Below are 15977 nucleotides of genomic sequence, written 5' to 3'. Positions count from 1 at the left end.
GTTAACAGAAGCGAGACGTCTCCGGCGACCTTCTCGGCTCGGAAGGCCGGCGCGGCGGCGTCACGCTGACTTTTGGCTGACGGGCTTCTTCCTGTCATCGCGGGGTCGCCCTTTGGTTCAAAAGAAGCAAACCGGAGGTCATCCTTTGATGGTCTCGTTGCTGGATCTTTCACGCCTGTTTCCCTTCCCCAACGCGGTCCCACACACACAGGGGACCCCGTTCAGAGGGGCTGACCTTTGCCGGAAATCTGGGATATATACAAATCCCTTTATAGGTCGCGCACGTTCGACTTGGACTTCAACTTATTCCGAACCCTTTTTGAAGTGTTCCCGAGCACCCGCTCGCAATCTTTGGGAGACGATCGTACGACATCGTTTTGAGGAAATGGAAACCGACTAGCGCAGTCGCTCACAGGGAAACACTTGAGCCGATAGACCGCTCTCTTACGACGCGTTTTCATTGTCGCTCGCGTTGTCTTCAGGATGTCGTGGGCCAGAGGCCTCTTCGCGGGCAGAGCGGGCGAGCGAAAGACGGCGTGGGGAGAGCGCAACGGCAAAAAGAAGACGGACGGGTCCTCGCCGTGCACGTCTCGCTACATGAGCTGCCTCGGGGACCCCGAGGACCCGGAGCCCCCGAGCCCGGCCCCCCGGCGTCACCGCCCTCGAGCGGGCGCGAGCGGGGGAAACTTGGGCCTGCGCTGCGGCTGGCAAGAGGACCACTACGGGAAAAGGACGGGCGAAGGCGCGGATCTGGCTCCGAAGGCCGCGGCCTTTGAGGACGGCGAAGCGAAGGGGACGAACCAGGAGGACTCGGCGGAGTCCGTGAGCGCCGCCGACTGCTGGACGCGAGCGGCGTGGGTTTTTCACTCCAAGAAGTTCCAGTCGGCCAAACTGGAGCGTCTGTATCAGCGCTACTTCTTCCGACTCAACCAGAGCTCTCTGACCATGCTGATGGGGGTTCTGATGGTGGTGTGCGGGGTCATGCTGGCCTTCCACTGCATCCAGCGGGCTCCGGACGCGGCCTACGTCTCCGTCCTCTGCGTCGCCACGGCGCTTTTCCTGGCCGTGATGGTGGCGTGCAACCGCAACGGCTTCCGCCAGGACTACATGTGGATCGTGAGCTACCTGGTGATCGGGGTGCTGATTGTGGTCCAGGTGTTCGGGCTGCTGACGGTGTACCCCCGCAGTGCTTCGGAGGGCGTCTGGTGGACGGTCTTCTTCATCTACATCATCTACACGCTGCTGCCCGTCCGAATGAGAGCCGCCGTGCTCAGCGGAGTCGCGCTGTCGCTCATCCACGCTCTGATGGCCTGGCAACGCAACCGAGAGGACGAGTTCATTTCGGAACTGGTAAGTTGCAGCTGGATTTGTAACCCCGCTGTATTTGCCGATTGTACGACGTAACGTCATGTGCAAACGTCCCTTCAAAAAGTCACACACGACTCGCAAAAGCTTTCAGGGTGACCCTAAAATGCGCCGTGAACTTGACACGGGAATTGAATTTGACCTTGCAGCTATTCAGTGTTTCTCCACTTTCTGCACTGTTTCTCGCAAAAGGAGCCGAAGGTCAACGTTCGCAGCGTTAAAGTGTTTGAGCCGCGAACGGACCGATGATACGTTTCCTGGTTCGAGCTGCGAGCTGCGAGTGATTTTGGAGTTGAGTTTCCTCGGTTTAGTAATACGCTTGCGCTCGCCGGGATTAGTTTTTTCATTCACTTCACGTACAGCTGAGCACACAGAGCCAAGATGGCCTCCGTCGATTTACTCAAGAACCGTCTTGCCATTCTTTTTGCACGCTGCCCCTGATCACATCGCAGTCAGGCCTTCAGAACAAGTCGGCAAACTTGTGTTCCCAGAGGTGTGGACTCGAGTCATGAATTTGATGACTTGAGACTTGACAATATGTTAAGAGACTTGCAACTCGCCTCGCCTCGACTCGCCTCGTGACTTCACTTGGCCGTGGACCCATTGACTTGAAAAGGCCGAAATTTGTTCCTTATTGCTATACCACAGGAAAACAGGAAATGTGACAGAATAATGGATTGAATCTTACTGATTATCGATTAGGTCAAAGTGTACCGCAGTATAATTACTACAGATGGTCATTTTTATTTTTAGACCGCTTAGGCCGCGAAGGGCACGGTCTTGTCAAGGAATCGACCGAGAGGTCGTTCTATCACGCGCTACCTAAATTCATGGTCTCATTCAAAAAAACGATACCAAGAGAAAAAAAAACAGTCCAACATAAATCCGCAATAAATGTGACAGCTAAATAAGGTACGCGTTCCAAGAACCACTGTTAAAATACAGAGAAACGATCAAGTTTCTAAATTGAACGTAACGATAAGGACGTTAACAACATCCAACACTGAAGACACGACACTTTGACACTTATTGTATATCCACCAAGGCAGCCCACTGGCAGCCCGATGCCATCTTCCGAGCCCTTTCGACACCACGCGACCGAGCTGGCGTGAGTTTAATCCGGGCCGACTTCGGGTGAACATCTCGGACTGCTTGCCGCAGAAAGACAAACGAACGCACGCAGTTGCACCTTTGGGCCATTTCTGTGTCTTTCATGAAACACGGGGAAACCAAGCCGTTGTTTGCAAGGCGTGTAAGAGGTAACACGCTAGATGGTTTGTAACGGAGTTAATAATGAGTTATAAATCAGTTTTTCTTCCCTTTCTGACACTTTTGGATCATTAAACGTGACATGGGTCAAATTGACCCGGGCACAGTTTTGCTCTCGCTGAGAAACGAATGTCACAGCAGCGTTAACGTAGTGCACAAAGTTTCAAGTCCGCTATATCGCATCGCCATGATAATTACTTGTTTCTAATATTCGGGTGAACTATTCGAAAGGGCTGTCAGTATGCACACGACATCATTTCAAGCCTGGATCACATCCATCTTTTTGGATTGAGAAGTCACAAACAGCCGAAGAGTGCGGCACATCTGGAATGCGATTCGGGTGCGAATACCGAAGAGCTGACACTCAACTGAAAGGCTGTGGAATTCTCTGAATTGTTGAAACGCGACACTTCAAGTTAGGAGGGTTTGAATTGGTCGGGAAATGTGGAAGAGGAGCTAAATATGTCAAATATCTTTTCAATTGGGAAGTTTCCTGTGAAAATGTGCAGTTTGCGCTTTCTTTTTTTTTGTCCCCCCCCCCGCCCCGCAGTTGCACAGTTGCTGCGGGCATGTGTGACCATGAGATTGCGGTCGGGCCACCGTCATCAGCATAAAATGGAGCACAATGTTGTCACTGTCCTCACGTGGAGACGCCCTGCTTTGGCCCCGCGTCCATCTTGGACAAATTGGCCGCTGTTGACGCGTCCAACGTGCCGTTCCCGATCTCGGCGGTTCTGATGCGCTCGTTAGCCTCTCCGAAGAAACGTCAGTTTTGTGCCGGAAGGCGACACAAGGAAAGTCGATTTGTATCACGCATACAAGGAAAATCCTAAGAGACCAAAAAAAAAATCATCGTTGAGGTTCAATGAAAAAAACCATAAAATCCTAACATAAAAGGACCATGAATACAACTATAAAAGAAAACACATCAAGTTAAATGGATGATTCCTTCATTTCCTAGTTGCACAAATAGAAACATTGGGAATCGGCGAAATTGTGTGAACGGTGAAGGCCATTAACACGTGTTATTCTACACCGAGCTACACACGTTCGCCTAATGCTCCACTTTTTCTCCGCAAAAAGACAGTCAACAGATGTTTCCCATTGCGAATTCAAAACCATTCAGCTTTTATGCATTTGCCGTTGACACCTCAAGAAGGTCAAGCGCACGCACGATTGAGGCAGAACAAACACCGGCGTGCTTTTGTCCGGATTGTTTGAGCGTCCTTAAAGTCGGACACGATGGCGGCGGTCATGTGACGCGTTGCTTCCGCGTAGCGACACGCCTTTATTTGGCAAAGTTGCTGTTGTTCCAGTCCCTTTCGGCTCGGAAGGACTCTCAGCAGATATCTGGCGGTCGTTGCGTGTTGCTTCTTAGGCCTTGTTCGGCTCTATTTATTTTGTTGGGTTTCTACTTCCTGTTATTGTCCCGTTGCCGTCGGCCCGTCGGGAGATGAGTAGCTTTTCATGAGCAAATAAATGACTTTCATCGGGATCTTCTGTGATGCATTTGAATCCGTCCGTATGTGATGTTGGGCGGGAAGGTAACAATGAGCGAAGATGAAGACTGCTTCTCGTGCTAGCTTGCCAGCTACCAACACGTGTGCGTCACTTTGGATAAAAAGATAGTGTTGTATGTGTGTTCTGTGTTGGTATAATTTTATACATGAGAAGTAGCTCATGTATAAAATGAGACGTTTATGAGCCTGAGTTTTGAATGGAATGGCGAACTTCTGCTTATACGTGTACACTATGCCTGTTGGTGATGTTACTTTGTCCGTACACTTTCCCGAGCTTTTATGGTGGTGAGAGTCGGTTCTCTGGCACAAATGTATCCATCCGTCCGTTTTGAAAAACGCTTCTCCTCATTCTCCCCGAGATTGGAACCCTGAACCTGAGAGCTGTGAAGCAGAAATGCTAGCTGCTTGTCCACCGTGCTGCCGGGAATTCATGCATTTCAAATATGATAGATCTCAACGTGGAATCGAGTTTAAAAGTAGACTAAATGATGTTCTACCAGCGTAACGGTCTAACAGAACAGATGCTGTCCTGTCCTGCATTGTATTGTCATTTTCCCCACACGGAGGCTGACGAGAAAATACATTACTGTTCGTATTTGTCTGTTACCACGACATATGGATTGAACTTGCTTCGTCAAATGCACCGCAGGTTATTATCGGGAGCGTCGCTATGTAGCGAGCCAGATGAGTGCGGAGCCACTGGGAATGCGACAATATTGACACAACTCCGCTGGTTGAGTGAGCTTCCACTATGTGCGTGGAGGACTGCAGACCAGACGGGCTGGCCACATGCACACATTTGCGCATTTGTCCGCCGCCTCCGTGTCGACGTGCCGCTTTTGTTGCTCTTCCGAGGGACGGGCGCCTCCCGGGCACTGCCGCACTTCGTCGTGCAATCAGTGATGGGACGTACAGTGGGTATGGAAAGTATTCAGACCCCCTTCGATTTTCCACTCTTTCTTATAGTGCAGCCCTTTGCTAAAATCATTTCAGTTCATTTTTTTCCACATTAATGTACACACGGCACTCCATATCGACAGGAAAAAACGGAATTGTTAACATTTTTGCAGATTGATTAAAAAAGAAAAACTGAAATATCACACAGCCGTAAGTATTCCGACCCTTTGCTGAGTATTTAGTCGAAGCCCCCTTTTGAGCTAACACAGCCATGAGTCTTTTTGGGAATGATGCAACAAGTTCTTGACACCCGGATTTGGGGATCCTCTTCCATTTCTGTCAGGTTGGATGGTGAACTTTGGGCGACAGGCATTTTCAGGTCTCTCCAGAGATGCTCAATTGGGTTTAAGTCAGGGCTCTGGCTGGGCCATTCAAGAACAGTCACGGACGGGGTTGTTCTGAAGCCACTCCTTCGGTATTTTAGCTGTGTGCTTATTTTTGAAGGTGAACCTTCGGCCCAGTCTGAGGTCCTGAGCACTCTGGAGAAGGTTTTCGTCCAGGATATCCCTGCACTTGGCCGCATTCGTCTTTCCTTCGATTGCAACCGGTCGTCCTGTCCCCGCAGCTGAAAAACACCCCCACAGCATGATGCTGCCACCACCAACCACCACGCTTCACTGTTGGGACTGGATTGGACAGGTGATGACCAGTGCCTGGTTTTCTCCGCACATGCCGCTTAGAATTAAGGCCAAAAAGTTCTATCGTGGTCTCATCAGACCAGAGAGTCTTATTTCTCACCATCTTGGAGTCCTTCAGGTGTTTTTTAGCAAACTCCATGCGGGCTTTCATGTGTCTTGCACTGAGGAGAGGCTTCCGTCGGGCCACTCTGCCATAAAGGCCCGACTGGTGGAGGGCTGCAGTGATGGTTGACCTTCTAGAACTTTCTCTAGAACTTTGTGAGCTCTTCAGGCAGTTCCTTCGACCTCATGATTCTCATTTGCTCTGACATGCATCGTGAGCCGTAAGGTCTTATGTAGACAGGTGTGCGGCTTTCCTAATCAAGTCCAATTAGTTAAAATCAAACACAGCTGGACTCCAATGGAGGTGTAGAACCATCTCAAGGATGATCAGAAGAAATGGACAGCACCCGAGTTCGTAATTATGAGTGTCACAGCAAAGGGTCTGAATACTTACGGCTGTGTGATATTTCAGTTTTTCTTTTTTAATAACTCAGCCAAAATGTCAACAATTCCGTTTTTACTCTGTCAATGTGGCCTGCTGTGTGTACCTTCATGAGGGAAATAATGAACTGAAATGATTTGAACAAATGGCTGCAATACCACAAAGAGCGAACATTTTCAGGGGCTCTGAAAACTTTCCGTACCCACTGTAAGCTTAAAGCTTGCACTGTTCAACAAGATTGTTGCTGTCTCTCTCTCAAGCTGAAAATAGATGTGGGAGGAAGGATAGCAACATTGTTTGGGCTTGTTTATGACTTGTATGAAGCGTATCCAACGTTTATCAGCATGAGGCTCTATAAATGGCAGCGGTGTGGAGTAACCGAGTAGCCAACTACTTCATCACGGTACTTACGTTGATTTTTCAGGTCTCTGTACTTTTCCCAAGTATTTATTTTCTTCACTATTTATTTATTTTGTACTTTTGGACTTGAGTACATTTTAGAGCCTGTACTTTTTTCTCAAACAGGAATTGTACTAAAAAAAAAATCACTTGTACAGATACGATGTTTAATATTTGTATCTCTCCATGTTATTAGAAATTTGGCATGCCCGCTTTGCCTTGTGTTGTTTTCATTGTGGATACAACTGGTTGAAAAAAGTATGTGTCTATCGGTCTTGCTGTCTGTCTACTTCTGCTTTTACTAAAGTCTCTTTTGACACAAGTATCTGTGCTTCTACTTACTGTAAGTACAGAGTGTGAGTACTTTAGCCACCTCTGGCCTTTGTACCCTGAGAAAAGAGTAGCGGTATCTCTGTGTGAGCTGACTTTCACTAGGTATCCGTTTGTCTGGCTCCAGGGTCCTGGCACTTTTGTGAATACAGAGGGAGCCCATTCAGTCCGTCACGCTCTCTGTATCACACACGCAAACTTTGCGGCCCCTCGCGTCACATGGCTCGGCTCCCAGATCTGGGAAAGCGGCGGTCTCCATCTGGGACTTCATCCTCCTCCCACCCATCTCTTGTTTTGCCTTATTTGTGTTTTCCCCGTGGAGATGTCTGTGCCGCACGTAGCGCTGAGACGATGTGAGAGTGATGACGGTCCGGACAAAAGCGTGTTTTGTGAGAGACCTCCTCGATGGAGTATGACGTCTCTGAGCGGGGTTGGGAGGTGGGTGGCGTTGTATAGTGGCGGTCACCACGGACCACGGAGAGTATGAATAATGTGGGCATGACTCATCCGACTTCAAAAGCGCTGCCAGTCCATGCTGCCCTTTTTTTCCAGTTCTTTCTCAATAGATCCGTCTGAGACGGAGCGAACTTCCATGTCCCAGAGAGCTGACACTGACCTCGCCACACTCACGGGCACTTTCATGTCACCTTACGCCACTCTGAGGGGGTTCAATGGGCAGATGCTGAAGATAAAACTACTCTGGCAGGCAAGAAGTTCACTCTCTAGGACAAACACGATCACTGAGTGTTGTCCAATCGCTGGTCTGTGACCGCTTCGAACTGGAAAGATATGAGAGCTCTTGAAACTTGTCACTCTTCCAGGATCCACATACGCCGCAACAGGGCAGGCAACCCAGGAAATTGCTGAAGGGGCCCCGAGACACAGCTGACATTGGCTCGTATCAGTGACAAAACAATGGCCCCGCTGCAACGATAACGTATCAAGAATCCCCCGCAAAGGGCCCCGACTTAAGCTGTCGCTGGCTGTAGGCCTGTCACGACAACACATTTTTAGGACGATGTATTTTCCCAAAAACTATCACGGTAAACAATAAGAACATTGTTTCTTTTATGCCTCTGAAATCATATAAAATAATGCCCGCCCGGCAGCTGCGGGGCCGTGCCGTTGTTCTGCTGAAGGCGCTGGAGCCTTCACTTGTCAATCAAACACGTTCGCTGTCGTCAACTGCTGGCAGAATTCCAGTACGTACGTACGTGTGCCGCTGAGATTACGCTTAATAAGCACTTAATTGTGCCTTAGTTGGGGATTAACACAGACAACAACTCGGAGCGAGACGTTGGAAAAACCACGTCGCCGTGGTGGAGCGAGCTCTTTAGCTCCTTAGCTCACGGGCTAGCGAGCATAATAAACAGTTAACTTTCCCGTAAGTGTCTCTGTTGTGTGCTCCTCATTGGTGTATGAATGTGTGTGTGTGTGTGTGAATGGGTAAATGTGAGGCTTTGTCAAGCACTTCGGTCACTGTGATGGTGTGGATAAAGCGCTATGTAAGTGCAGTCCATTTACCATTGACGCGCTGCACATGACGTATTGGACGGCGCCAACGCCGGTCCGCTGGCGTTCCACGAGCCCGCTAGCGGCTAATGACACAGACGTATAACTCGCCGTCAGCTTTCTGTGTGAGCCACGTGACGCCTCACCACAACAATGAGTATTTATCGAGTCCACAAACACAATCGTCTCCATTTTCTTTATGGAATGATACATGGATATAGTAATTATCGTGACAGGCTTAGCAGAAAAGAGCAGAAGAATGGAGAGTCACCATCGAACCTTAATATACAGTACTCGTTTTTCACATAGGAAGAATATATGCCCGAGATGATTGTTATACTGTATTACCTGTCTGCATGTGTTTCTATGGACTACAGGGGTCAAATATTCGGTTCCTCTAAGGACAAAATATTCTGTCACTTTTTGATTTTGGGGGGTTTTCGATTAGCGATTGAAAACGGAAGAATGAACGATACACATATATTTGTTATCTGGGAGGCTGGGCTTCGGTTCTAGACCGTCGAAGAAAACGTATAACATTCCTAGCAAGGGGCCTGGTTACGCAAACAAACGTTTCCCCACCATGAATGCTGACAGATTCACTGTTTAAGCAGGGTACACACAGCCGCCTTCAAAGTCGGAAAAGGCTAAAAGCCACAAGTCTGTGGCGGGGGGTTGTAACATGTAAACATACATGATCCAAACCAGATTAGTTTGGTTTACAAGAGCCCACCTGCCTGTGGTGTCGATTCTGTTGTCTTTCGTTCACGCGGAGTAGGCACCAGGCGCACGGATGTGTTCAGTTTTGAAATCGTATATGTTTCCATGCCATGCGTACGAGCAGCTGGAGCTTCACGCTTCGATGTCTGAAACGGGATGATGTGATTCACGGAGGCGTTGTTTGGGTTCGAACATAACCGTCCGCTTGGGGTAGATGTCATACGGGGATTTACATTCAAGCAAGAGTACGATATTCTTTGGCCTGCGGCAGCACATTTTAGGTTCCCGAATCCCAAATGGGTCGGTCCCCAGGGAGGATCTGTTGACAGACGGTTTAGGAGGAGAGCCGGCTATCGAAGGTACATCAGGGCGACGGGGTGTTTGTTATTGTGTGTTGTTACAGCACAGGAGGAAAAACCTGTTCCGACGCTAGATTGTTGCGGGCTCAAACGGATGTGGGCCTCGTGGAAACTTACCGATCCTTGCTCTTAACAGCGCAGGGCAAGATGGCAATCGATGCAATGTCACTGACGTGACATAGGCCTGGAGAGCCAGCGTTACATAAGGCAAACATGACTGCGAGCACACGGGCCACGCTAAGCTTTTTCGCACACATACTGTCTGTGCCATTGTGAAACATCTACTGTTGATGTCATCTTTTTTTTTTCTTCTCTCGATCAGGGGTCTTAGCGCAACTGGCCGCACCCAGGGACCCTCATGTTCCTACGTAGTAGTGGTGACCCACTTCCATAGAGGGCTAACCAGGCTCATTTATTTTGCAGAGACAACCTTCATTATCTTGTTGTTGAATTTTATCCCCCCCAAAAAAATTGTATCAAGAAGCTGAGAGGATAGAGTGCATAAAAAGGAATACGAAGGCCACAAAATGATTGTCTTTCTCTTAACACAAGATCACTCCCGAGTTCAAATCTTTATGAACAGTACTTGCACAAATTGAATGATGAATGACGAGGGCTAATAAACATAAACCTCACTCATGATATGCATGGAATGAACATGAAATCAAAGGTGAGTTTGCCTCAATAAAAAAGGAGCAAACACTTTTTGACATATTTCTTAATACTGTCAGATAGTGACGCACCAAAAGGGAAATTCTCGACCAAAACCCAAGGAAAAGCCGAAAAAAGCTTTTCCTCGGCAGAGTCGAGGCAAATATATTTCTGTAGCGCATTTCATACACAAGGTAACTCGTGGTGCTTTAAGCGATTAAAATAATTTTCAAACAAAAAGCAAAAAAACAAAGTACAGAAAAGTAAAAGACAATTTAAATGCATTTGAATACAAAGAGAAAGAACAAATTAAAATGCTTCATCATAAGCACGAGGGGGGGAAAAATGTTTTGAACCTGCATTTAAAAACATTGACACTTTGGGCTGACTTGACTCGTGTTGGCAACTTATTCTGTTTGCGTGCGGCATAGCAGCTAACGTTAGTGAGTTTGGCTTCGGTCGGAGATATCGCCCGCAACGAATTGAACTTGTATCTCAAGGCACTTCTTCTTCCTCTACTTCCCTTCTTCCGATTCTTCCTTTCCATATACACATATGTGTACTTCTACTTAAGTACAGATTGCGAGTACATTTGCCATCTCTGATATTCTCCAACAACCGCGGCACAGATAATAACCGCCACTAGCGTATTTAAGATCGGTCATGAATTAAATATTGCTCTTAAAACATGGCCGACAGGAAGGAAAATCATAGCGGTGCTCATAATAGCTGGGTGAGCGCAATCTTCCAAACGCGGCACATGGTTTACGAACGACTTGGCTGTGTGTGAAAGTAAATAGAGGCTGAAGTGCGATGGCTGACAGCCAACCAGCCGACCGGCCAGCCGGCGCAAGTAAATTTGGAATCCATTAGCGGTGTTAAATGTCCATCAGTGCGGCATGCTAGCCCTCAGGCTTCCGTGGCCTTTTGTTCCTCCGTGGAGGTGAAGAGCTCTGGGTCAAAGGTCACATCAGCCCAAGGCGACGGTCCGGCTTGGCCTGCCTGCGGCCGCCCACCTCCCGATTGTCTGTTGCGTAGTTAAACGAGCGCAGCCAGTGCAATGGCGAGAGAATGCGCCGCCGAGACCGTGTTGTCATTGGCAAACACGGAGCGATGTCCTGCCGTTCGAATGGCGCACGCACACACGGTCAGCAAAGTACAAATACTTTCTTAATGTCATCGCATAGATTTCTCAGGTATGTGTATTTGAGTGTTTATTTTTCTGAAATCCTACATATAAAACAGTCCAATTAAAATGCAGGGTTTTGCAGTTTTGCTGTACTTTAAAATGGAACCAAAATGATTGTGCAACAAGGGAACTGGAAAGAACCTTAGAAATTTGGGGCTTCTTTTTTTTTCAAACGAGGACACGCTTTGACGTTGACGAAAAAGTAAAGCGCGTGAAAGTCGGTTGAGAAATGAGTTCTGAGTTGTGATTTATTTTCAACGTACGACGGGAACGTCGCCCGCGCCGACACGGCCGCCACTCGGGCGCGTCGCTCTGCTGGCCTACTCCGGCGCATCGCTCTTCTATTCATATACGTAGTTATAACGTTTCAACAAACACGTAACCCGCACGCTAAGGCTTAGCGCGTCGTCGTCGTCGTCAAAATGCCCGACGGACCCCATTTGATCTCGTCGGACCGAAAGGTCTGACGGCGCTTTCTGGTAGAGTGAACGTGAGTCATTCCGTTCACATTAACGAGGCCCTCGTCTCATGATTCATCTCGCACGGGCGGGAGAAGTCACAGGATCCGCCTCGCAGAGAATCACATGTTGCCTCTTCATCAATTATGCCGCACCAGAAAAGTAACACGAGACCGTTTGGACAGCGAACCCCCGTCGATCGAGGAGGATGCGTTTAAGGCCCGCCGCAGTACGTGTTGCAAGGCCACAATACCAAGAGACCAGATTCGTTCCATATTCTACTTTTAAGCCTCCCACATGCTTGGAAGACCAAAACGTATGGAAAGTTCTCACTCTCTCGCTGTCACAAAACGGGACACTACGAATGAAAAGAAGACTCTCACTTCACAGTGCTCCAAAAAAAGAAACGAGGAATGTATATTTAGACACGGAAATGTTCACCGCCTGTACTGTCGAAACGGAATACAAATTCTAAAGAATGATGAACGGCAATCTAGCGGGCGCCGCAGCAGTGTATTGTAGACATTTGAAAACACCCCTTGTTTTTTTTTTAAATGGTGTCAAAACACTGAAATGCGGCTACGTCACTTTTGAAACGACAATGGCGGAACATTGGGCTGTGTCGGGGGTGGGGGTGGACGGAGCGGTGGCCCTGGGATCTCAACAAGCACAAAATGTCACGTCAACCCTAACCCGTCATCCACAGGCTCCAAAATGGCATTGTCGCACAGACAATAAGTCTTGATCATTTTTGTTGGCACAAGTGGAAAAAGCGCGCTGACACCGCCTCAGCCATCCAAGCCAAAGTCGGCCATCGCAATTCATTCCAGGTTTGACAAAGCACATTGTGTGTGCGCAATGTATTTATTTGCATATGCTGAACTTCTCCCAGAAGCGCAAATTTAACCGTGTGACAATTTTGCAATCAGGGTGCGCTAGCTTGCACGTGTGGTCGCACGGGCAATCAAGCTTGTATCGTGCACGCGCAATCCTTTAGTAAATCAGACCCTGCGTTGCTCATTGTGATTTCTGGGACTTCCGAAGTTTATTTTCCAAGTGATTTACATTCCATCTGACTGTTTACATTTACTGAACCCCGGTAACGACTTGCGCTCGCACATGCACAAAATGTACGCAAACAAGCGTCAACATCTGGTGACAAAGAGTCTGAAAGACGTACCGTAGGCGTTTTCGTTAAGAACCGATGGCGAGATAAATATATCTTTGCTATGCTCAACTGATATTTATCCCTTGGACGTGTTCGCTGTCCGGCTTCATAGCGACTGTTTTTGGAGCGTGTCCGTCCGAGCCAAAGTGTTCTGGAGCGTAACGTGTTGTTCTGGTCGCACTATTGATCTGTATGCGTTGCAGACTGCTCCGAGTCAATATTGTGTACAATCGGGGCCGCCGAGCGAGTTGTTGGGACGGCCGAATGGTGTCTGGCACGCGTGAAACTGAATGCTTATGTTTTTATGTCAGCCCACGTGCTCTCATTTAAATGTAATTGAATGAATCGTCCAATTTTTATGAGCCCCCTATACGTGTCGTCCGAAGGACTAAATGCATTCTCGTGCGTCTTCCAGTTAAATGCTGGTCTTGCCTCCGTATTGTGCATTGTGCTTAAAAGGAGATGGTATTCCTGGAAGTTTAGCTCATAATTGCGCAGTTAAAGGTCTGCATTCCCTCACGTAGTTGAGATGATTGCGTGGAGCTAGCAGAGGACCGAAATAAAAAAAAAAAAAAAAAGAGAATAATAATAATCATAACTGCTTGCTCAGACAACGAATGAAGCAAATCTCGTGTTCTAGTTGTACTTGCATGTGTGAGGGTGCGGTGGCTACCAGAGATGGCAAATGTACTCACACTCTCAAATTGTACTTGAGTAGAAGTACTGAAGAAAAAAAGAGACTCTCGTAAACGTCCGAGTACTGATTCACCTTCTGCACTGAGGTAGAAGACAACAAAAAGTACAGACTTCAATGTACTAATTGACAAGAGAAAGAAATGAATTGTTACTGTCCCGTTTTGATAACTCGGTGCAAAGACAAAAAAGACTTTCCCTCTCGGATGACCTCGCATAGTGCCGGTACTCGTGCCGGGTTCCTTCCCACCGCCGGTGGGCCGGAAATGAAGGGTGCGCGGGCACGGGCGCGCTTTGGGGGGCGCAGCGAGGAGGAGCGCGCGCCCCTTGGCGTCCTAACGCCTCCCCCGCTCCTTCCCGTGTCCGGCCGAACTCAGGCCATTGCATATTTTGGCGCTCCCCCTCCTCAGCGATCCGTTTTGCGCTCGGAGCACTTCTGCTACTTACGTGTCCCGTGATTACGACAAAGACTCCCCTCAGAGATTTGATTGGATTCATTCCAGAGTCCAGACTGCCATCAATATGCAAACTCCATTTGTAAAGGCACTGCTTGAAGTAACATTATTACAGGTTAACATTAATCGGCTCAAACGATTAAACGCTCTCTTGGTCTTTAATGAGGAATGAAGAGGGGGAGTCATTGTTTAACATCAACTTTCACACAAGTATAACATCTAATTAAACACCGACCCTACCATACAACATACTACCAATAATAAAGGCACTTTACATGAAATAAATACTCTCAAAGTGCTACAATAAAAAAGTAGAGTTAAGAACATAGCTACAGTATCTTATATACAGTAAGTGTGTAAGGTTTTGTCTTTTGTGATGGCTTTTTACAGCCAACCACACACTAACCAGTCTAACCAAACCACGCACTAACCAGACCCACGGCCGCCCCCCACCTGTGTTTGGAATAATCTGGAACATATTTTCCCTCCAAATTCCCATCAACACTTCTTTTCGTTTCGCTGACGTGACGCTATGTGTTCGTCTCCCATTTCTCAACACTGAGAGAGTGAGAACTTTTAAAACTGTCTTTGAATAATTTCCTGTTTTAATAAATTGACATACGTTTCAAGTGTATGGGATTTTTTTTGTTTGTTTATGGTCTTTCCAGATGGCAGATTTTCAGCCATCATGGGGGTTTGGCAGGGGCGGGGGTCCGGAACGCATCCCCCGCGAAAAACGTCCGTTCCCCCACACGCGAGCGCTGACATCATCGATGATGCGCAGACGCGGCCTCGCCGTTTGCATTTGCGGCTGCGGCTGCACGACACTCATTTGAGTTTGGCCTGAGCTGCGGCAAAAAGAGAGCTGCGCTTCCAGACGAGGCGGACGGGCACGCCTGCCCTCTGCCGCTTTCAGGTTCTTCTTTCTTGTGTTGACAATTGCACATTAAGGGAAGCACGCAATTAATGGGCTCCAAAGTTTCAAAGGTTCAGCTCTATTTTTACCAATCTGGCCGCACGTTCTCTGTCTTTGCAAGACTGCAAACCCGAAGCCTTTTTACGCTGCTGAAATTCCACTGGGGGGTGTTAGTGATTCTTATGCCTTTTATTAGGGCCTGAGAAAGGCCCTCTTGGAATGGTTCTGTTTATTATTATTATTGTTATTGTTATTGTTATTCAGATGAATGACGAATGGAATTTTGAGGGGCTCAACATGCCTCAAAAATAACTCACCAACTTTTGCAAGCGTCTGTATCCTGGTAGAAAAAAAAAACTACATATATATATATATATATATATATATATATATATATATATATATATATATATATACTCGCTAGAGTCGCCTGGAAAGCTAGGAACAAATGAGGCCCAGTTTCACCAATAATACAAAATTGTGTGGATCATTAAAGGACATAAAATACACAGTCCTCCACACCAAATTGTATTTTTCTCAAAATAGTTGGAGTTCAAATCCCGGCTCGGTTCAAATCCCGGCCTTGCCTTGCCGGCCTCCCGGCACTTTAGAGTCTTCAATGAACCTAGCGTGCATGTTTTTGGGATGTGGGAAGAAACCGGAGCGCCCGGAGAAAAGCCACGCAGGCACGGGGAGAACATGAAAACTCCACACAGGCGGGGCCCCGTGGGGATTTGAACCCCGGTCCTCAGAACTGTGAGGCACATGTGCTAACTGGTAATCTACCGTGCCGCCATGTTCATTTTTTTTTTCTCAAATGATTATGTGTGTCGTGTCTTTATACTGTTATTTAAGAAATTAGTAGTACAATTGCATTCATGGGATGACTCGGTA

The 15977-nt window shown here is 47.7% G+C and overlaps 1 protein-coding gene across 7 annotated transcripts in view; it reads left to right on the top strand.

The window, feature by feature from the left end:
* The window catches only part of LOC133412062 (adenylate cyclase type 6-like), a 47908-nt gene that overhangs the window by 728 nt on the left and 31203 nt on the right, over positions 1–15977 (top strand). For 6 of the 7 annotated variants that reach the window (XM_061695099.1, XM_061695090.1, XM_061695116.1 and 3 more), the window contains exon 3: positions 483–1350. In XM_061695099.1, the coding sequence (XP_061551083.1) occupies positions 484–1350 (867 nt within the window). In that variant the 5' untranslated portion in view covers position 483. Of the gene's footprint in view, positions 1–482; positions 1351–15977 lie in introns of those variants that run through there. The other variant, XM_061695141.1, reaches the window with a different exon arrangement.

This window comes from Phycodurus eques, chromosome 1 (assembly GCF_024500275.1).
Source record: "Phycodurus eques isolate BA_2022a chromosome 1, UOR_Pequ_1.1, whole genome shotgun sequence".
Lineage (NCBI taxonomy): Eukaryota > Metazoa > Chordata > Actinopteri > Syngnathiformes > Syngnathidae > Phycodurus > Phycodurus eques.
The sequence above is the reverse complement of the archived record's forward strand: the minus strand, read 5'-3'. Positions and strand labels throughout refer to the sequence as shown.